The 23,684-nt window shown below is 38.4% G+C and overlaps 1 protein-coding gene across 1 annotated transcript in view; it reads right to left on the bottom strand.

Moving 5' to 3' along the window:
- Positions 1-738: 738 nt before the first annotated feature.
- STT3B (STT3 oligosaccharyltransferase complex catalytic subunit B) overlaps positions 739-23,684 on the bottom strand; it is a gene marked incomplete at both ends in the record, with an annotated part of 47,756 nt that continues 24,810 nt past the window's right edge. The window contains 12 exons of the mRNA XM_079538322.1: positions 739-819; positions 2,762-2,974; positions 4,043-4,156; positions 5,193-5,366; positions 7,490-7,661; positions 8,162-8,349; positions 9,115-9,326; positions 11,086-11,240; positions 12,850-12,898; positions 14,601-14,747; positions 16,368-16,466; positions 20,694-20,793. Coding sequence (XP_079394448.1) covers positions 739-819; positions 2,762-2,974; positions 4,043-4,156; positions 5,193-5,366; positions 7,490-7,661; positions 8,162-8,349; positions 9,115-9,326; positions 11,086-11,240; positions 12,850-12,898; positions 14,601-14,747; positions 16,368-16,466; positions 20,694-20,793 — 1,704 coding nt within the window. The remainder of the gene's footprint in view (positions 820-2,761; positions 2,975-4,042; positions 4,157-5,192; positions 5,367-7,489; positions 7,662-8,161; positions 8,350-9,114; positions 9,327-11,085; positions 11,241-12,849; positions 12,899-14,600; positions 14,748-16,367; positions 16,467-20,693; positions 20,794-23,684) is intronic.

Consider the following 23,684-nt stretch of genomic DNA (forward strand, 5'->3'; position numbering starts at 1 on the left):
TCGATTCAGCTTTTTCCAGAGGATGCAAATTTAGCCCTTGTATCTGTAATGTGCAAGGTTTGCCTCGTCTACCTGATGAAGCGATAGCATAAGGCAGCAGCACTGCAATCGCTGCTAACCAAAAGCAGCTCATCCGGTCGGAGCCGTCCCCCGGTTATCTGTCCTGCCCCAGCTCTGCTGGGAACTGCAGCTTTGCTTCTTACACCCCACATCAAAACCAGCCTGCAGCGAGAGGAAAGGACGGCTGAAGAAACCATGGAGCAGTAATTATGGGAGGAACTTACTGTGAAAGTTTAATTTCAAAGACAGCTTTATTTCCTCGTAATTGTCGAAAACAAGTCATTTTAGATTTAACCATTCCAGTTTACATGCTGCTGCTCTTCAGCTGAACGTATTCCAAAAAAGATTGACAAGTATGCATGTGCCAAGGACCAAATTACAGGGTTCTTTGGTGCAGTCAGTCCAAATTCTCAACCGATTTGAAGGATAATATGTACCAATAAAAAAAACGCTGCTAGACTTGGATAGCAGCTCTGTCTTGCTTCACATTACAAATCTAAAACAGCTGTTCTCAATAAGCCAATATTTTTAATCAGACATTGCCTGAAAATTTTGTACAATAATCTGGACCAATGATGGTTCTGTACCCTCATGTTGCTGTGAAACATGACTTGAGCTAAAGGCAAAGACCGGTTATCTCAAGGACAACTGCTTCGTATTAGCATTCGAACAGTGTATTTAAACTGTCTTCCTGTTGGGTCTCTTGCCTTTCTTTAAAATTAGTTTATTCTTAATGTAGCCACGCTTCCTTTTGGAGGTCTAAAAAGAAAAACAGAATACAATGCATTAGTTAATGATTTAATCTTGACCGCGATTTTAATGCCGTGCGTTTCAATCTGAGCATCAGATTTATTTTTAAAGAGCTTAATGGGTAAATCCTCAACTAAGTAATACCTGTTTATTATTTTTAAAACTGCAATTGTTAATTCATGCCCAGCACTCGCTTTGGTATGTGCTGTACTTTTCCAAGCTGCATATACACAATTTGTAGAGTTATTTTCAAAGCTTGAGCTGAGGCAGAATTAATAATTAACCAACGTGATAAAGCTTTACTAAATAGGCCAAAGAGCAGAAGTGACAGCATTAGTTTTGTTTGGAAATACCACCTTACATCTTTTGCCCTATTTGGTTCTCTTTGAAGTTGGCAAGGTAGATAGTAATATTTGCACAAAAAATGTTTTTCAAAAATAAGAGCAACTGCACACGCATATTTTAATCTTTAGTCCTCTGCTGCCTGCAGGCTAGTTAGTGCTTTCTGCTCATGGGTCTTTATCAGTGTGTTTTAGGTTCCTCTTTCTTCTTTTTATTAAATAAAGGTGGTGATGGGGAGATGCTAGTCTTGGCTCATATTAAATTCAAATGCATAAATAAATAGTCAGCTCCTGGCAAGCAGAGCTGCACAGTGAGCAGCTCCCACACTTGCTGCAATGTGCCATGCATAGCAGCAGGCTCCTTTGTGTCCATTAGAGACAACTTTTTAACTTTTTGCTGAAAATAAGTGTTTTAAAGTGAGATATCAACACAGTACTCAGACTTGCTACTCTGGTGAGTTTGAGCAATGTCACCCTCACTGTGGAAGAGTGACAGGAGAAGGACTGGACTTCCAGTAAGGAAGCAAGCATTTGAAACCCTCAGCTACTGCAGAACCCTCAGCACGTGCTTAAGCAGTCTGAGTTTAGACACTGGCCCCAAGTTCTTTCCTGGTTCACTCATTTCTTAATGGGAAATCCTTTAGTAGTTGGTGCTACAACAGCTGGTGCTGGATCAAAATTGCCTTTCGAGAGAACCAGCACATGCACAGCTCTAGCGAGGTCAGTGCATTTACAAATACTAACAGTCCTGCTTTATCACCTACAAGCAAAAGTAACACTGTATGTTAGGTTCAGAAAAAATTCTGTTGTCTTTTTAAAGTAAGACTAGCTTCTTTGGCAACTCTCAAATGCCTTATTTCACTTAAAATATGCAACTTTTACCATCTTTACCAGTCCCCTCTAACACTCCTTATTTGTACTTATATGACGGACGTATGTTTACTGCCTGCACTAATTCACACACATTTCTTTCTGACAGGATTCTGGGATTCCTTTTGCAACGTATGTTAGCATATACAGGGGTCAGAAGCCATGAAGGACAGGGCTGCTGCTACGGTTCTCCCGTGCTCCCTGATAACAAATCCTTCTTAGCAGGCTGAAGCAGCACGCCAAACTAACACTAAGATGACATCGAACAGTAAGCAGCCAGACACTTAAGTTCCATCAACAAAAGTTTCATATTTAATTTATTTTATACAAAAGTGCCATTTTTAAACTTCTAGGCATCACTACTTTCAAACAAAGTCAGAAAGCAACTTCCACAGAATTTACTTAGTGAGCCATAGTTACTGAAACATGAATTGATTTACTTTAGAGATTATACTTCCAGTTACATGAAGACTTAGGAGCTGTAACAGCCAATGACACGCTCTATTTCCAGTTAGTGTTCTGCCTAAAAAAAATCTAGCCTTGTGTCTTCACATGCTTGTAAGTTAAGCAGACAGTAAATTAACAATTATTACCAGCAGGCAGGTCCGATATTGGACACTAACATGAACAGTATCCGTAATATTCTGGTTAGTGGAAATACACAATTCACCCGCTATGTGATTGACTTAAAAGTAAACTGCCCTCTCTTGACCCTCCGAGTTACTTCACTGGGAACCCACCTTCTTTGACAAATACTTCTGTTTCGGTACAATGTTGGTTACTCTAAGTTTATGATCCAACGTCTCCCTGTTGTCTAGTTGTTTCACCTTGTATATTCTAACCAGCCAGTGCTCTGAGGTAAAGGCTTCCTCCAGATGTTTAAATTTAATGTCCTTGTTTCCAATCTCAGCGTTTCGCGTACGATCAAATCCTGGGGGTGTCCGAAAATCCAGCTACAAAGATTAGAGTTGCGTATTAGTTAAGACAAAACCCAAAAGCACATCACCACAAACTGGTGCTTCATACCACAGGGCAGCAATTTCCACTGGTCTGGTCAAAGGATGCTACTTCCTTTATTACATTGGTCATTGCTACACAGAAAATACTCTCTTATTCTCAACTGTAAAAATTGAGAAGTCTCATTCATTCCTGCAGCTGATGCAAGAAACAGCGCTTTGTATCTTCGATGGAAACACCACTTCTGCATTCAGAGATTAAACTATTCCAGTGGAAGACTAAGGTACAGCAGCTCATAGCAGGTTGGGGTTTTTTTTGGCACAGCTGTTAATGTGTACTTTTCTACTCTCGTACTGAAATAGTTTGCACTTCCATGTTTCTTCCGTACAAGTCCAAAATAGTTTCTTATTGGGGTTATCAGTTAAATTTGACCCCTGTGTTAGGAACACGATCCCTTGGCTGCAAAGCTATAGCTGAATAAAGGGCTTTTGTGCAAAGAGGTCAGAATGAGGAGCCCCTGGGACAAGGGCTGGTGGTGAGAACAGGAGAAAAAAAGCAAAGCAGGCCGATTTAGCTACAAACATGTTTGATGATCCCAAGAATTATGTGTTTACATCAATTATGCACTCCCCCTCTTATAGCATGGTGTTGCACAATATACTGGTGTGACTTGGGTAGAAAATGGATGGTTTCTGACAGATACTAAATAAAGACTATTATTAATAGTTCTGTTTTGCTGTTATGAACAACAAATGCTCCCCACCACATAAGAATTGAAGCTTATTGAGTGCTCTGCATAATGGAATTAGGACACTCATCTGAGACCAAGTAAAGGACAGCACAAAGCTAAGTGTCAGTCTAGGTTAGCAGTACAACTGCTTCTGCCTAAAGGCTCTGTGCAGAAAGTAGTTTGGAGGCATTATAATTAATTGGTGAAGATAACTTCCTTGCTTAACGATTCTACTATTAGGAGCAGTGCTCAATCTAAACAGTGGAAAATGCATCAAAGTAGCATTTGTATTCTCACATTTTAATTATGGTTCAGTAGAAGAGTTAGCACTAACCTGCATCTCTCCGAATCTGTAATAGGACATCTTATACATGAGGCAGTTCAGCAGTGTTGGAGAACCTGCCTTGTCTACCCGGAATTCTCCCTGAGGAGTGAAGTAATCGCTTTCCTTTAAAAGCAAAAGAAGACAGAGTCAATATAAACTAAACCTCTACGTAAGGTAATTTCTCATTCCTTTCTCCACAAAAACCAACAGAACAAACCACCACCACCACCACACTAACAAAGCTTTCGTAAAGAATCTAAATTGACTTAAAAGCCCGATTCGAGTCAGTCATGATGGTGCTCACTGAAGGTAGAATCAATTACAAACTCCTCACTGTAAGCTAAAATGCTGCAGAACAATCTTTCTACATCCCTGTTCTTGTCTCGCTACAAATTTTGTCTCTTTACTGTAAACAGTCACTGGAAAACTGACTTGAAAACATACAAACTAGTTGGAGGATATCTGCCCGAATTACTCTTAAAACGTGCAAAGCACCATACTGTTAATATACAAGATCTGTGTGTTATTGTAGACTTCCTTTGTGCACAGTTTGTACATATAATTTTTTTTGCTGTCTTCACCTCAAGTGCAAGATGAAACTCTCCATGCAGCTTCTCCATTATGCCTGTGCTGTCTGAAAGTTTTTGTCTGGCTTAAGCAAATATCACTACAGACTTCTGCAATCAGAGACATTCAAATAACTTCAACTCTACATAAATAAATATTAATGCTAGCTTGTCTCCTGCTATTACAGAGTTTGAAGAAATCTGTAACACCAACTATTTAAACATTCTGAATGCTCTGACTTGTTTTTCAGTAATTCAGTGGTGCACAGGAATGATAAAAAATACCTTGTTCTTTTATTACAATGCATAAAAGAAATTGAAAAGCTTTTGAGATTACTGACCTTTCATAGCTAAATACTGAAAGAACCTGTGCTACAGACTGCAGGCCTCTGCCCTGCTATTGTTCTGCAAGAACAACCCCAACGTGTTTTTCAAATAATTGCAGTAAATAGAGATTTCCCTCCACTGTGATGAACACCAGAAAAACGACAAAGTAAATAAAGGTTAAAAAAAAAAGAAAAAAAGTGGAGGTGAAAATGCAGAACACATTCAGCCAAGAAGCCTTCAGTTTCCCTGCGTGCATTTCCACTTACCCGAATATCTTTGGGATGTTCCCCCTCTGCTATTCTCACCATCCACAAGAACTTATTGATGTCATCACCAGAGTAGCCGATCACACCACCAAAAATAATCAGAACATAATCCACATCCAGACTTCGCATGATCTCGTATGCTGCCGATTCATTTGAGGACATGGCCTTTCCCACCTGCATCACAGCAAAAACACCCTCAGGATCTGTACAGCTCCCTAATGACCACGTTCTCAGGTCAAGCATCTGCAAGTCCAAAAATACGGTCACCCACCAGATCCCACAATCTCCTTCTAAGTAAATAAAACAGATTGTCTTTATTTAGAAGGCCTAAAGCTCAACCTGAATGGAAGAGGCTTCTGCTCCGCAGGAGAAGGAAGGGCTGCCTACTGAAATAAGCTGTAAGAAGTGTGGTAACAACCGCTTTCCTTTTGTGGCAGCTACAGATTTTTCCAGTGACGGCTGCATTGCCAAAAAGTTGGTGTGGCAGAAAATGCCGTGCTGCAAATTATTTTCAGCCTGACAGGAATACATTTTTTGAAATGCTGGTGTTCTTTTGCTGTCCCCCCTCCCTCCCTTTTTTTCTTTCCTTCCTTCTGTCCCTCTCTACTACAGCAGCCATGTTGCACTGCGCTCAGTAGCAGACAGGCTTCCTTGGTGTGGAATTCAGGGAAAGTTTATGGAGAGAAAACACCAGGCTAGAGTTACCTTTGAGTTAAAAGCGTAGCACCGGCAAGCCAATGTTTTGGCCCTGAAATCTTTTTAAAGCTGTATGTAAAAAATCTTCCGGAATGTTCATTTTTCACTTAAAAATTACTTTAAAAATCCACTTAGGTCACTAACTGGCATCTGCTCAGTAGTCCTGTTTGCCATAGAATCTCCTGCACTTAAAAGTATAATAATGTCTCACTGTAGTAGAAGGGCACAACTACCATATAAATAATACTGAATACAAATTGGTAAAATTCAGTTAAGATCTTGATTAGAAAATACTAAGCTTACGCTGCAATCTGTCAAAAAGAAGCTCAGTTTCTTAGCTATTATCTGCATGAAATTATTTGGCAGATTTCCATTTCTGCGCAGGAAAAAGTCATCTGGCAAATATTTCAGGGCAATGCCTCATTCAGAACACAAGTTCAGAGATGTGCCACAAAGCACACATAGTGCTTACTTCTCCCTTTGTTCGCAGATGGAAGCTAACAGTACCAACCCTCCAGTCATACTGGGGAGAATTCTTTATTAAAAACCATTAATAATCAGTGCTGTAACGTGCACAGTTACTGTGTGTACAAAGTACAGGTGATTGTTTTATGGTCTGTCTCTTCACCTTATACATCTTGTCCTGAAGAATCTGCAGGTCTGGACTTAGCATCTGTACTACAGATACTGGCAACAGCAAAACAGAGCTATCTATAGAGCAGATGAACACAGACAGACAGACATTCAGTTTAGAAGCTCTGTAACACACTGACTCTGGCAGGTCAACAAGAAAAAAAAAGAGAAAAGCCTCATTACATGGGAAGGCTTGCTGACTAATATCAGCAACACTGATTCAATTTCCCAAGCTTTCTTTTGGCTGATTCTAACTCCCTGCCACTGCCAAAAGCACCTCACCTCACACATTTTTACAGTACTTTGTATGCTTCAAACATAACTCAATTAATTTGTTCATTTTGAACGCTGCTTGCCAGCACATCTGGTCCAACTGCTGCGCTGGGTACTGACAGAAGACAGAAACTATTTTGTCACTTTCCTCAAGCTCTTCCTGGCCCTCTGCCCACATCACAGAACACAGGTCTTCTGGGAAGAAGCAGGCACTGAGTGGTGGCTGACTACACAGCACCTAGTAAGGCTACAATGTATGGCATTCCTTTGTTTCTGAAAAAAGGATAGTGCCTCTGTAGACACAGACAGTGCTAACAAACGCCCTGCCTTAGATGGCACACACAACCCTTATACTTCAGAACTGGAAGAAATTAAAGGTACAGATGTTTTATCAAACTGCAGATTTGAGAAAACAATCACTTCAAGTCTGCAACACTTCTATTGCTACTTTCTCAGATTTCCAGGATGTCCGAAAAATGCATTTCATACGGTCAGTTTTCAGGGTGCCACTCAAAATCCAGTCAAACCCAAAAGCAGAATTGATCATGTCTAGCTCCAAACCAACCTTTATTACAGGGCTGAACTAACAGCCAAGATACCTCTTTGTGTCAGACTATCCTTCAATAAACATCTACGCTTTCTGTCCAGAAGAGGACACTTTGGTGCTGGCACTCGCAGATCATTGCCATGCTTACCAGAGCTATGTGGCTGTTGTTCCAAGTGTTGTTGTCAACCAGCGTGGTCCGATTGGCCATCCCTGCGATCTGATAACCGTAGTCCCACCACGACATTACCCTGGCATGCTCGTCTGTGTTTTGTCTCAGCCAGTAGTAGGCTTCCCTGAAGTCATCCAGGATATTGCGAGTGCTGGAAAACAGAGTTCATTTTATTCACATCAGTACAAATATTGGCAAGGAATCGACTGCATCATGATAAATCTGGGCTCACAAACAAAGTCTTTTTTATACTTTCCACTCCCTAAGAGGCATTCAGTCCCTAGCCTGTACTCATGAGCTTAAACTCGTGGACAGCTGAACAGCCAGAAGCTGAAACTGCTTTTCAAGACGTGATTAAATGCATTTCCAGTTGAATATATATTCATTAACAAATTGTATGACCCAAATACCTTTTTTTTTTCTTTTTTAAACTATTATGCTTACTGGCTTTGGACAGGATTTATTTTCATGTATTCATATTAAGTATTTTTTGAAATGTTATGTATTTTTGAAAAGTAGAACGTTAAGACTTTTTTTTATTCAGATGACAGTTTTGCCTTAATATAACAAAAAGCAAAACAAGTTATAAACGCAAAGGAACTGGAAATGCTTTTGCCCTATAATTATTTTCAAACCCGTGACATTACTTACCCATCATGGTTATAAGAAGCAAGAACAACGCTAGGGCTGGAGTACGCATTGCTCGTTACCCACGTACAGTGGACAGCAAACATCATCAACAGCATCAGCATCAGCATGGTAACAATGTTTTTGATGTTGGGCCCTAGTCCTTCTTCTGTTTTCTCCTGTTCAGATACATGTTTTCTCACTTTGCCTGCCTGAACAAACACAAACATAGCTGTTATGGCAAATTCAATCATCCATAGCAGTGAAACCGAAATGGCCTTTCCTTCACTACATGCACTTCACGAAAGCTTTGGGACACTGCAAAAATCAGCGAAGTTCTATTCCAAATTAACTAAGTATGCACAAGAACGTTTTGACAACGCAGCAACTTGAAAGACTGGATTATTCCCCAAAATCTTTTCAGAAGAAGAAAATCTGCTGTATGTGACTTAGCTTAGTGTGATGATGCCCTTTTATAAGGCGGAGTGGAAGAGAGAGACACTGGAGTCTACTGTGAGAACAGGGAGAAACCCTCATGCACTGGTTAGTGTAACATAGGCTAAATTATAAAAATATGAATAGGTAACACCATCTTCTTCAGGAATATGAGTACAGAAATACCTTCCCATAAAATACATTATTCTTTAATTTCACTCTGTCTAGGAGGGAATACAAGAGGGAAGCAGTTAGACACTAGGTGACACAAAACCACTGTATTAAAGGAGAGGGAGCAACTGCCTGCCATCAGCCATCTAGAAAGCTGGGTCAGTACTGCAGACTTCCTTTGGTTAAAGACTCACTGCTGATCGGTTAGCAGGCACCACTTCTCTACTGACACTGATTTTCTTTCAGAGCATCACTTACAGCTTATTGGAGAAGAGCACTTTGTTACTCTAAATTTCAGATCTTTAGGAAAGTTCCAAAAAATAACAAAGCTTATCTCTATTAAACTCCTAACTTCTGCTCCCTGTCCTCACCTTATCATACAAGTTGCCTGGGTTCCTTTTGTCATCCTCATCGCTGCTGTCCTCTATTGGTGGATTCTCCCTCTTCATATCATCACCCAAGTAACGCTCAAAGACATTAGAGAAAGCAATTGCAGACAGCATACAGACCACAGGAGTCAGAGTGAGCATCAGACGAACCATCACACCAGCAAAGTAAACGGCACTGATTGCATACAGAGCAACTGCAGAGGAAGAAAAAAGAAACCTACTGATGACATTTAGAAAGTAACACTCCCTGTGACTGCACACATACATGCTCACCAGAAAACTATTTTTGGAAGTGGGCTGAGTATCTGTGTGTATAAAGACTGAAGCGTGCATCTTGTACTGCTTTTTAATTTACATGGATAATTAATCAATGCGTATCCCTTTTAAGCCTCAAGTCCTTCCTGAAACTCATCTTGCCAACTATTAACAATAACACGATTCCATTTTCATATTCATTAATAATGTGTCAGAAGATCCATTATTAGCGAAATTTAATAGCACACACCAAAAAAACTACTGGAGTAGTAGGTAGTTTCATTTGGTTAGAAAGGCCAAACAAGTTATTAAATCTGAAAAAACAAAGAGCAAGGATTAGATTCTCATATAAACATCAAAATTTAATTTAGAGACATTCCTGAACAAATGGGGGCTTGTCTACATTACAATACAGATACAGAAGATGATACTGCAAGCCCTATTCCTAAGCAAGTTTTCCTGGACAGTATTATCTCCAATCCCTTCCTTTGCTTCCCCTCACCCTTTCCTCCCCAAAAACCCCAAACAAAGCAGCAACAAAACACGAACAACAAAAAAAAAAAACCACAGGATTTTCAATATAGGAATATTCACAACACTTTTCATAGGAGAAAAAAACAAGAACGCAACCTGCATGCAGTGTTAGGAACATCTGTTGTTCATGTAATAGTGGTTATTGCTAGTTTGCTACAGCTTGACACAAGCATACACTTTTGTGAAAGATTTGTGATTAGCCGCAGAAATTAAGGGGCACTGATTTATCAAATTGCATTGTATAAACATTTTGCACTTCGCAGTGCGATGGTATGGCTCTCTGCTCTCACTCATGGCTCTCTTTAAGCTGACTGAGATGCTGCAGCATTAGCAGGCTGAAAGGGAGTCTTGCAGCACTGCTTTTTGCAAGGACTCATGTAAGCAAAAGAGCACAAAATACTCCGAAGTCACAGGATTGAACACAGTAAATGTTCCTGTTGCTCATGGCGTAGTTCCAGTAGGCTGCTGTAATGGACTGTAACCTTCTGCCTCCGTAACAGAATGAGGGAGTGAGCTTCACTCCTCCTTTTGGGCTACAACTCCAAGTTACATCCTCAGAAGCCTCATTCATAGCCCCAGCAATCTGCTCTCAAAGTAAAGCTTCATACAAACAAACAATTTGTTGTCACTGGCACTGGGAGACCCCACGCCTCTGCTTAGGCTTGTGCCTTATCTAGCACTTGCTCCACAGCAAGTGATTCAGTTCACTAAAATAGCTGAAAATCTGTTAAGAAAAGGCACTTTGCATCATCCTCTGTGGTGGGATGACTGCCAGGTACCCAGAGAAGAATCAGGCGCCTTGGACCTGCGTGGGGGAGGGTTGCTGCTCTGAGCTCTTCACCTGGCTGTGAAACTGCACCCCTAACCCGAGGGCTGTGCAATCCACACACAGGAGAGCCACACAACAGCACTGCACAAACGCTCTGACCCCACCTCGCAATAAGGCACTCCATCACCAACCCACCCCTCTCCACATGAGCTGTATTTTCATTAAGCTGTAAATACTACTGCATGCAGGCAACTTTGAACGTTTCCCCCTCAAACATATCACATTCTAGAAGAGGTTTAAAACATGTCATAAACCAGCTTTGAGCAAACAAAACCAAAACAGAATCAAGTTGAAGACAAGAGGTTTTGAAACGATTTTGAAATATTTTCTCTTACCAAAGACTCTTTCATCATTGATGTTTTTGATACAGAACCACAGCCCTGCTGGGAAAGTACACACGAGAATATGCAGATCAAAAAAGAAGGAAACCCATGTTGTAGGCTGATGCTCAGACACAGAGGCAATGATCGGGATGTGAATTTTCGCATACCTTTTTTAAAAAAAATTCAGTTCAAATTATTTTGAAGAGATAAAATTATTAAAACTTGTAAGCATTAGGAATTCTGAAATTCATTTCAAAGGAAGCATTGCAATTTAAAATGCTAAGTGCTTTATTTAGCAGAAACCTGATGAAACTTTAGAACCAAAAGATGTCCCCATGTCTTATTGTATGTAGGAAGTATTTTTGTGCAGAGCTATTTCAAGCATCAGTATAAAGGATCATTTCCATACTAATTAAAAGAATGAGAATTACAGGCGCTTTGTTCTATAATGGCTAAATAGGAAGCCAATTTCACCAGAATGAAAACACACAGCTATGGAAGCCGTCGTTGTATTCCAGCAGGACACTCACCCATGACAGCAAATTTCCTAGGATTTCAATAGTGTATTCTGAAGGCTTTTTTCCCATACCAAACACCTTCATTTGCTTAGTGCATTAAGCCAAATATTAAATACCAGTCCAGTTACTGATGTCCCCACATTTTCTCAGGTGCTTAAAATCAGGTCTGGTCTACACTTGGAAATGCATGTTAACTAAACACATCAAACACTCAGTGCGGATAACGACAAAATTGGGTTCCACATGAAGAGACAGCTCTGCGTACAGCCCTGATCTGGGAAGCTACGTGACTAAATGGTGAGCTATCAAACGTGTCCTTTTCTTCACTGATATCCAGGTCTCACTTAGAAATTGACGTGTTTTAAACACAATGTGATTCTTGAATGTAGACAAGCCCTCCAAATTTTGATGTTTGTACATGTGTGAGCAGACTGCTTCATTTAGAGGCAAGGAACAACATCTGTACATTTTTCAAATAAATGTGAGGCTTCTTTACTGTTAGCTATTCTACTACATTTATTACTGGGTTGGTACAGAATCTTTTATCAGCTGGCCTTCGAAGCCTGATAAAAAGCTGAACTGCGAATGTTTGAAGTTCTCCTACCCCTGCCTTTAATCTTAAAGATCTACCAGTTAAAACAAACCTTCAACACATTTATCTGCAGAATACCTTTGGTTTCATTCGTAATGTCCATTATTTAAGCGTCCGGCTAGAGAACTGAGCACTGGAATTTGTAAAGTTAACTAAACCAAAATTTATTTACAAAAACACACATGAATAAACCAAAACTGTTCAGAGTAGACATCTGTATACACAAAACAGATGTATGAACATAATAGACAGGCACCATGCAAGATCATGTGTAACAACTTCGTGATTTCGTGCAATGCTGCGCAATGAAAACAGTGTAAGTTTAAGGTTCTTAGTAATTCTGAAATGTGCCCTCAAGTGTTGATACCACCTTTCGTTATCTTATGCTGAGATGACGTTTCATAGACAAACATACAATTAACATTCTCAGAGATTTCCAAAGAAGCAAGAAATTCAATAAACAAATTTGTGATGAAGATAAAATGGTTGCAAAGACCACGGAACAGTTACTGCCAATGTTCTCTTTAGATAACTGATCAAAATCAACTGTATTCTCATTTACTGAAATACTAAATGGATTTGAGAATGAGGAGAACAAAAGATTATCAGTTTTCAGTAGAAACTATGAACTAATGATAGCTAACATTATCCTTTATCTTTACTTACCCGGTGTCCCACAGAGAATAAAATCTGCCACTCCAAGGAGCGATATAACCTGAAAATGAGAAGAAAGGACAAGACTTTTGCTGCCTAGGTATTTAAATGCAATAGTTTGTCTACATCTTTAAATGAAAGCACAAAACTAAACACCAAAAGAAATTTCATTAAATGTGTAGAATAAGTGAACTAGGCCTACTGCATCAGGTAGCTTAGGATGTCTACCAATCATGAACCTAGTTTTAGTGATGAGATCACACTGGACACGTTCAGTAGCAAGACATACTGAACTATCTGACACCTCCAGAAGTCAAGGTGATGCAAAATAATTAAAATATTTCTCAAAGAATGACTGATAGCAATCTACGTTCTGTAAAGAACTACAAGAAAAAGAAATGATGCGTGGTCCAGATGTTAGCACCCTGCTGCAGGAGGATTATTAAGAAAACACAGGGGGAGCTGAGTGCCATGAGATAGATGGTCAGCAGCCTGGCTCACACAGCACGTAAGGAAAAACGGAGGGAATCAGGTTTGTTCTGTGTGGTGAAGCAGTGACACTTATGGAATCTCAGAAATGGATGCTAACACTTTCTAAGAAATGCAACATAAGGACGTATTTTGCGACAGACTGAGATTAGAAGCCAAACATCTTGATATGCCAGTCTGAAATTTTAATTTTTTTTTTACAAATATTAGTAGGATTTGCTCTTTCACACTGGAAAGAGAATTATAAACCATCAAGGTTTAGAAGACTTAAAGGCAAATATTGATGCTAAGTAATCTTTTGGAATAACGGTATCATAATTAACAAAAATAAAACTTGCAATTAAATGTCCAAAAAACAGCTGATACCATAAAAAAATCTACAGTAGAAACACTGCTAACAGGAAGTACAAGAAAGAACTCCATTAATATAAAAACAAGTTAAACTTGAAGAAAGTGGTTGTTTCGTTTGCAAACCAACCAACCTCTCTAAAAAACATAACGATATATGAGGCATATATTAACATCACCCAGTTTATACCAAGCAGAATTCAGTTTTGGCATGGGTGACATTTATATAGGAAAACAGGTATGGAAGAAAGTATGGAGGTAGATGACCAAAGAAATATGTCACAGAATCAGAAAAAGGCAGTGAGGCATGTGAGGAACTCAACCATGCAAAAAAAAGCTTAATTTTGTAAGGCTGAGTAGAGCTATCTTGAAGATTGGAGGCTGAACCACAGAAGAGGAACTTATAGACATACATTAATTTCAGTGATATAGAAATCAGGTTCAATTATTCAATAAAGTAGCTAACTTTATCTTGATTTATCAGTGGTATACAGAATAGATTAACTATGTTTATCTTCCTAATGGGCTTTTGCTATAGTTATGTTCCTCATTCCAACCTGACTTCTTGCATCATACTATGAAAGAATGAGTCCTGCATGCACACGTTTTATAATGCTCATCTTCTCCCATTCTTCAATTCTAAATGCGCTCTTGGTATTTTGATGTGATATTGATATCTGTGCTCTTCAGCTGATGATCTGTTTGATCTCTTCAGCTGATTTATAAGTCTAAATATCCCCAGTATCCTCAAACCCAGGAAAGAATCCTGCAGCCCAGAATTCAGAGTGAATGCCAGCACACAGACACATGAGGTAATATGGGTGCTGGTTTGCTCTGAGGTTACCAACATCTACTTTTGACTCAGCCCAAGTTTTGATTACCTCCGTTACCTGCTCCAAAGAGAATCTGTTTTCATGTTTATTTACCTGTGTATGTCAAATAGATGACACTCAGGAATACAATACCAGCAGCCAGTGAGACGCCCAAGAAGAACAACGTCTGAAACTCTTGCTTTGTTAGCCTGTCTCTCAGATACTGCAAAAATGCATATGCCTGCAGCAATGCAAAAACACCTAACGAAAGACAAACATTTCTGTTTAAATGCTAAAAACAACTGTAAAAGCAATTGGCAAACTTAGTCCCTATTTGGGTTAGAAAAATACACACCATGTATATCCTTACATCTGAAAACCAGTACAAAATTACATTCTGACAAACTGACTTTAATAGTTAATAGAGATGATAGTTCCTCAGTTATTGCAATGAAGTGATTTATCCACAAAACGTTCTTTGCTTATTATGTATTAAAAGCTGCCTTTTTGCTCCCAAAGTAACTTGGGAATAAGGGGGAGAAACATCTGAAAACTAGACTGCATATATTTTGACAAAGGCCAGTTTAATATACCTAGATATTATGAAAAAACAACATGCAGCTCTTGGCTAGCTTGAGTAATGAGTTACAAACAAAGACTCTGGACATCATAAAAAGTAAGTCTAATAAAGAAATGTATGGAAATCAAGTTACTGAACCAAACAATAGGATTTAATGGAAGGAAAAAAGAAACCAACATCTAAGTAACACAATCTGAGTTATACAAAGCTAGTGCTGAAACACCAGAACTTGCTGGGTAAACATCCTGCACCCTTAAAAAGAATAGTTCCAAGTCTAATATTAAGCATGGGAATTCTCTGCTGTTATTTATTTCAATGTATATAATCACATCAATCCAATGATTTCACCACACAACAGCTAAAATCACTGGTAAAAAACCAAACACATGAACTCAAGCATGTGGTGGTTCTCTAATCATGAAACTGTCATACATGATGTTGAAATTCATTAGTTCCAAAGCCCCAGAGAAGAGCAAAATCTCTGTTCACTACATAATTGTAAAATTATTCTGATGCAAACTATGGTATGATAATTTTAACTCTATCCATTATATGCAGAATGTTGAAAGAATCTCAATTAAAATCAAAAACATGCTAAAAATATTTTTTTCTGGTGAATTTTAATCAACATCCAATTGCTTTCCAAAATACATTTTAAGTGACAACATGTAACTGAAACAAGGAGCCATCTAACAAATTAAGCTGTACCACAAAACCGCTCTGTGCTCCTAATAAATAATATGCATGCTCCTGCGTCTAGCAGACTTAGTAAAGGTTACTGCTGTCAAGAAATCAAGATGTCTGAATGCATAACAGCTACTGAGAATAAGCTTAGTTTAAGAAAACAAAGAATGAAAAAGATTAAAATCAGTAATTTAAAAATCAGCCTCCTATATGTAATCTGTCATCTGTAGTTAACTCACTTTGAAAAATTATCAACTCTAAAAACAAATGGCTCAATAAGAACTGTGTTTACCAGTAACAAATGTTTCAATTATACAACACTTGAAAGCAGCATTATATTGCAATACAGCAGAGATTATCAATGTGTAAAATAAGTGCTTGTCAGAATGCATTAGTGATTCAGCGTTATGGAGGCATTTCACTTCCATTAGCTCACACAAAGAAGGATAATGTGTTGATTGGAAAGAAAACTTCCCTACAGATACTAAATAGTACCTATTTTCTTCAACAATTTGGTTTGTTAGTTTGTGCCGTTTCTAATACAAGGAAACAGAGTCACAAGGGTTTGAGGTTTTCTTGTGCTGAACAAGCTGTTTGGAAGCAAACAGTTTTCTTACCTGCAGCTGCCATGTGTTCACTTGTTCTAATTGGTTGAAATCCCACAAAAGGTATCTGCATTGATAATATTAACCCGACAATGTAGAAAGTGCTATATGCTGGAAAAAAAAAGAGGGAGAAAGCAGACGAGAAAAGTGTGAACAAAATTGTATACACATTGCAAAAAGCACTGATTCCACAGCAGAACCCATTCCTCATCTCCAAACAAAGAATGACACTGAAACACATCTGTACTGTTTTAAATATTCTGGCCATTACTTGTTTCCCCTAAAAAAACACATGAAGCAAAGTAGTGCTCTTCCTAACTACACTGTTGTTGCTTATTTTTCTTCCTATAGAAGTGAACCGTCTACCTAAAATGCTGTAGCTTTGCAAGTTTTCTCTTCCCATTTGGTTTCCTTATTTTTCCAGAATATGGGTGGGAGAAGAGATCTCAGGTAACAAGTAAAAAAAGCAGCTTTCCATATGAGGATAAATTAAAGGAGCCAGGCTGCAAACATACAAAACATTTAAGAGTGCACTTACAGAATGAAAAAGGTATACTTGTTCTGTAAAAACAATACAAGAACAGAGGCATGCCAAGAAACTGAAAAGCAACAGAAATAAAAATGAATATTGAGCATCTGTACTATTAGATCTATACCAACAGTGTGCGCTCATAACCCTCAGAAAGCTGAGGCCAAGAACACAAAAGTATTAATACCACAATTCATTATTTCAACTGGAACGATATTCATGTACTTCATTCTGACAGGATTTGGTTCCTAAATACTCCAAAGTGAGAAGGAGATGGAATGACAAGAGAGAAATACCAACTACAAACAACTGCAAGTCCGCTTACATTGGAAGCAGCTCCCCAGCTCCAAATCCAAACAAGGCTTTCTTCCCTCAGTTGCAACCAGCAATGACGTACCTCCAAGATTTTTAAAACATTCTTACACATCATAAACCACTGGGCTTTGTTATGGCTTCAATCTTATGAGGAGATCCTTGTCCTCATATAATCCTTTACTAAGACAACAGGTTTGGGACCCCATCATATATCATTGGTATTATTTTTGTTGCAGCTGTGCACTACACTCCTAAGACACTGTATGCTTTGCAAAGATCACAACAATGACTGTCATGATGCTTCCAACCACTTCCAGCTGTCTTTGCTGCCGAATCCTTTGAAGCATCACTATTCTGCTGCTTGGCCTCGCTACCCCTCTATTCCCTCTTTATGCCACTGAAATGTATTTTTGCTGTAGGAAACTTCATTTTTGAAGAACTCACTACAACATAAATCACTTATTGTATCATAAAAATGCTGCAACAGTGCCATCCTGTGGAGGTTTAACGATGGCATAAATCACTAGATTTCACACCTGTGAGACCATTTTGAAGAATCATTTTTAATTCTACAACTGCTATGCTTCATTTGCCCACTTTATTTGCACCCCTCAAAGCCCACTTCTCTCAAGCAGCCATCACATCTGCCTGCTTGGTATTGAAGGAATAGGTAGTCTGAGACAACTTTTTGAGGAATTCATTACATGAAGGTGATACTGCACCACAAACTACCCATGTTCCTGTGCAAAGACTGCGCAAACAGCAGAATGTAAAACCAAGGATTTGATTTGGATTCCTGAAATGTATTTGATATCATGGATGCCCCATCCCTCGAGGTGTTCGAGGCCAGGTTGGATGGGGCAATGGGCAACCTGATCTGCATCTAGTAATTTAATGGTGGGTAACCCTGCCCACAGCAGGAGGGTTGAACTAGATGGTCTCTGAGAACCATTCCAACCCAAGCCATTCTATGATTCTATGATTATAACTTTGATTGGACCAAAAACTGAAAAAAACTGACCTTCTTTTGGATAAAATAATTTCACACAATTTCAGTTATTGTACACTGTGCAAACTAGAGAAAAAAAACTACTAAAACTACTCTAGAGGATACAATCAGCAGTTTTCAATTAATGGATTAGAATCACCAGAAACAAACACTTATTATCTTAAGCTTTACAGTACTTCAGTAGTTAATAAAAAACATATGATAAGACACAACACAAAAGCAAGAAATTTAGTTTTATATGCTGGCAGATCGCAAAATTGTTTGATTAGACTAGATGACCTTTGAAGGTCCCTTCCAACTCCAAGGGATGCTTTTCTGCTCCACCTACTGCAGGGAAACCTGTTTTTATCAGAGGAGTTGGAATAGATGATCTCCAGAGGTCTCTTCCAATCACTACAATTCTGTGATTCTGTGATTACAGCTAGATAAGGTTGCTCAGTGCCTGGTCCAGCCTGACCATGAGCATCTCCAAGGACAAAGCAGCCACCACAGCTCTGGGCAACCTGTTCAGTTGCCTCATCACCTTTATTGTAAAAAAAAATTCTTCCTTATATCTAATCTAGATCTCCCCTCTTTTAGCTTGAAACCATTTCCCCTTGTCTTATCTTTAAGGTTTTTTCTTTTGAAGTACACACAAAAAAAAAAAAAAAAGAAAAAAAAAGAGTAGGTTGAAGTGAAAATTGCCAAATCTCCCAAGCACACAAGACTTAAATCTACATCAGTTCCTTTCCAAACATAAAACCATTCATGTTTTAAACTTGTGAGAAACTACAAGAGAAACTACACATAAAATAATAGAAGATAACATCCTGCATTCAAATAAAGAGGCTATTTTTCTAAAATGCATGCAGATTTTACTAGCTACTGTCATCTGTCAATAGGTTACAAAAAGTTATCGCTGCACATTGGTAGCCTTCAGAAATAGGAGACTCCTGCATGCACACTAGTAATTGCGTATCACATACGCTCCAAAAATATCTTTATCTTCCCTACTTCAATGAGCTTTCATCTTATCCTATCTGAATATCTGGCAGTGAAACACACTTCCATTTCTACCCAGAAATGCTTGAACATTCCTATCAGTTTTTACAAAAACATCCTGCTAAACAAACCTAGAACATGCACATTGCTGCAAGATGCACAGACATCTGTAAGGCCTCCTATGGAAGTTTCAAAAAACAAGAGTACTTATGCTTCATTGTTTCTGGTTACCACATCCTTTCAGGATTTTATAACAAATAACTTTCATTTTCTCTTGCCTAACTCACAGAAGCTGAAAATGAAAATATTTAATGAAGTGATTTTAAAAGAAAAACAACACAGATTGCTCTCCCCTGTAATTATAAACAAGTAGTTAATGAAAAAGTTCACAACTACTAAAATTGAAGGTGGGTAAGAATTTCCTCCCTTCTTTAAATTAAATTTTAGATTCTGGATTATAACAATAGATAAGCAAGAAGCAAGAAACAAATATCTGTATTAGGGTATAAAAAATGAAAAACAGAATGTGAGTAACTATTACATATTTGAAGCACTACATGCTATCTGTAAATATTCTGATTCCCCCAGTAGGTTCCGAAAAAAAACAAAAAAAATTATTAAAAATACTAAGAGAAAATCAGTACTAAAATGGGTGACAAATATACATTAACTAACACAAGACATGACACTATAGTTCAGTGAATTCTATGCTCTCAAACTATCTTCAGTAAAGGTTTCACACAAAGGGATCAAAAACCTTTCTAGCTACCTTACACATTTTTGAATCCTTGAATTGCTTGTTTCATTCACATCCACACCACAGCCAACTGATTTAATAGGTAATATCTCTCAACTGTTGACACAGTATGTAAATATCAGGCAAATCAAATAAAAAAAAAATTCTCCTAAGATTGCTATCCAAACATTTCTGTAACTGGCAGTAAGGTTGACCCATTAACCCAAGAAAATTTAAAGGAATCAAGTGGAGGTGGCAGACTATTGTGCTGCATTTGAGTCCAGCCTATATAAAGCTTATATGGTTGCTTAAAATTCCCCATGTCTTTTCCTGTGTAGGTCACAATATACTGTAACATTTGCAAAATTATTGCTGCAAAACGTTTTAAAAATAGCAGCTGTTTTATGTACTAGGAAAAGAAAAAAGATGAAACTTTCTTTTTTATTTAGAATGCACCCACACAATGTACAAATTAAATGCACTAACAGGATTTTAAGAATATCAAACCATCCAGTTGTTTCTTTTTTTCAGTGCACCAGAAAGTAGAAAATGAATTAGCTGCAATGTATCTGAAATTTTAGAAATGTGAACAGGATGTCTTAACTCTCTACTGTTGCAGACAGCAACTGACTATAGTCAGTAACTCAATTAATGAAATGCAATTTGATGTGCAATTACTTCATTCCCACCTAATACAGAAGACATCAGTGTAATTTCATATCTCATGATCTTGCACTTGACAATGACTGTTCAAAGAACAAAACTTACCAATGTAGACCCTCCTGCTGTACCTCTGCATCAGCAGCAGAACAAACACATGCAGTGGAATAAGGTTGATGATGAAAACATAACCACCCCATGCAGAGACCTGTGAGAATTGGAATGGGAAATCAGCTGCAAGAATATTTATGACAGTCAGTGCTGACAAGAAAACACAAAAACCATTTAGACATGAAGTCAGAACTGCTGGTAATACCAGAATCTTTCTCAAAACGTTCCACCAAAGGAAAGGAAAACAAAATATACAAACCCCCATAAGCAGTAATATCAAAGCATTAAAGACATTTGAAATGGGCTACTGCATTTTCATGCTGTCTTGCTTACAGCTCCACAGCTCCTCCCAAGATAACTTGGGCTGGCTGGCAAACAAGAATTTGATGCTGGGGGCTTTTCCTCCCGGAGATGGATGCAGCACATGGCAGCAGCAGTACTCCCACCGTGGATTTGAGATTTCCATTCGACACACAGTAAGCACGACGCCCTGCACTTTTTGTTTCCATCCAGAAAGAAGAAAGGGAGCAAGGAACACTGGAACCCAACAGAACTGTTGGGACAACACAGCAAAGGGAAGTTGCAGTCTAAGAAAAGAAACAAATGGAAGAGGGCAGATACACAGGGAAGCAGGGCTGAGCACTGTGGAGTGGCGTACAGCAGGATCAAGGAGATTGTGAACCTGTACAAACTGCGGTGCTTGAGAACTACGGGTAAGATGTACTCAGAACTGAAACGTTGCAGTGTTATCGTTGTATCACTCATTGTTGGTGTAGATAAAGAATTAATGAGCTACTATTTAAATATGTTATCTAAATTTTTAATACATTAAGAAGGGCTAATGTTGACTAGGCAGTCTGTATTTAACATGTTCTCTTTTCAAACTGCAGTCTAGACTTCTCCCATATGTACCATGCCTACCCCAGATCTTCATTTTCAGAATGCAGCAGCTATGTGGTTTTTACTTTAATTGTACTCTAAGGCTTAGTTTCATGCACTTATTTTTAAAGCCCTAGAATCCAGAAACCCAAATATCTGTATTTGATAGAACAAATTCTAAAATAAGGGCAAAGTTAAATATCGCTTTCTGATACTCTAACTGCAAAACCAGGCACTTCAAAATTTGGGGTAACTGATTTATACAATGAGAAACAAGTAGAAAATTTGAGAATTTTCTAGGAAATAATTTCAGATTATTGTCATTCTACTGCCATATCACTACCATGAGCTATCACGTTTTACACAGGTGTGTGCAACTGCTGAATCACCGCCTGAAGCACTGATTGATCACCTGAGGTGAGCACTGAGTCAGCCATGGAGCACAGGTGAAGGCGATTCAGCTGTGTGATGGAAGGGCTGGAGCCTGGCTGCACCTCTCTTAGACCGGGACTGCCAGTGGGAAAGGATCTCTGCTGGAGATCCCTCCTCTGGAGTTTTGCAGTGAGCCCAGGATGCGGGTAAGCATTCCATCTATTCTCTTTTTGTTATTATAATCTGCTTTGCCAAACTCTCGTTTATTTAATAACTGTAACACCTTTATACTCATTGACTATACAATAGGCAATTTCATATTCTGAGAGAAAATACTATACAAAGACAGGTAAGATAAGATAGAATGAGAACAAATGTGTAATTAGGATGTTGCCACGTTCTGGCAAAGGCTTCAGTGATGCACATAGCAAGTAGCCTGTATGGACTAGAGACTTGTATTTCTAATTAGCATTTATTTGCTAATACTGAACTAGATCTACACTGAAGATTGTACTGGAGGTTTTCAAATGTTTCCTTGCAGAGTTGCAAGTAACAGAAACGTGCCAATACTCTAATGAGTACTCAATTTAAAGTTTTATTTTTTTCCTTTGTTATTACAAAGCATCTGAAGCAAAAGAAACTAATGTTAAATAAAAGCTAAAATATTTAAATACAAGAAAAAACACTTCATCCTTATGGAATGCAATGTGATATTATGAGTCAAATCACCAGAGTTAGATGTGTACCTTAAGCAGATTCAGATATAAGTAAAGCTTCTTTCAGTTCATGCAATATCCATCTCTCTTTCAAGGAGCAGTTCCCCACATTCCACAAGCATGGAATCACCCTCACTACCTCAAAACTTATTGTCACTAAGTCATTGTTTAACTTGCATTGAAAAGATCACTCATTCCACCAAAGGAAGACAAACTAATAATACATAATGATGATTATGTTGTTCTAGAAATTTATGTAAGCAAAATGCCAAGGCATCTTATTGAAATACTTCCTCAAAAAGAAACACAATATATGGAAAGCCACCAAGAAAGATGAAGCAGGTGAGCTCTGTGACCAACCAAATTCTCATCTAATCACTGACACTAATTTATAGAGAAATAGATTAAGCTTTTAGCAGTTGGCATTGCTTTGAAGGAAAATAAAAGAATAATATATAAAAGAAAACGAACATTAATTTACATTAAGGACTGAGTGTCATGATGATGACATTGATTCTTTAAATTCTGCCACATGCACACTCAAGACCATATCCCTTCCTTCTTGAAAAGTTCCACGGACCAAGATGCTAGTCATACTGAGATGAGAATTGCTATTCTGTGACTTTTTTTATCAGTAAAAGTGAAGAAGTGCCTTATTTGCTACTGCTGTGGTTTAACACAGCGAGCTTCTTACCAAAACTACAGGTCTTCCATATAATGCAACATAAATACAAATGTTATGTATAAAAAAGATGCTCTTTGTTTGCTGACTTAACAGAAAAGAGGAGAAATGAGAGAAAACAGATGCACTCCCAAAAAAACCAATTAACATTAAAGCTAAGGAAATGTAGGCAGCACCCACAACCTCTGAATTAATGCTCTACTTTAAGTTAAGGTATGCAAAAGAATTCAGAAATTCCTTTTTTTTCTTTTTCTTTTTTTCCCCAAGCCTGGCTATCTGCCTGTGGAAAAGGCAGTGTTTCAGGCCTCCATATTAACACCACCAAGCACTTATCCCAAC

This window comes from Tetrao urogallus (assembly GCF_951394365.1).
Source record: "Tetrao urogallus genome assembly, chromosome: 7".
NCBI lineage: Eukaryota > Metazoa > Chordata > Aves > Galliformes > Phasianidae > Tetrao > Tetrao urogallus.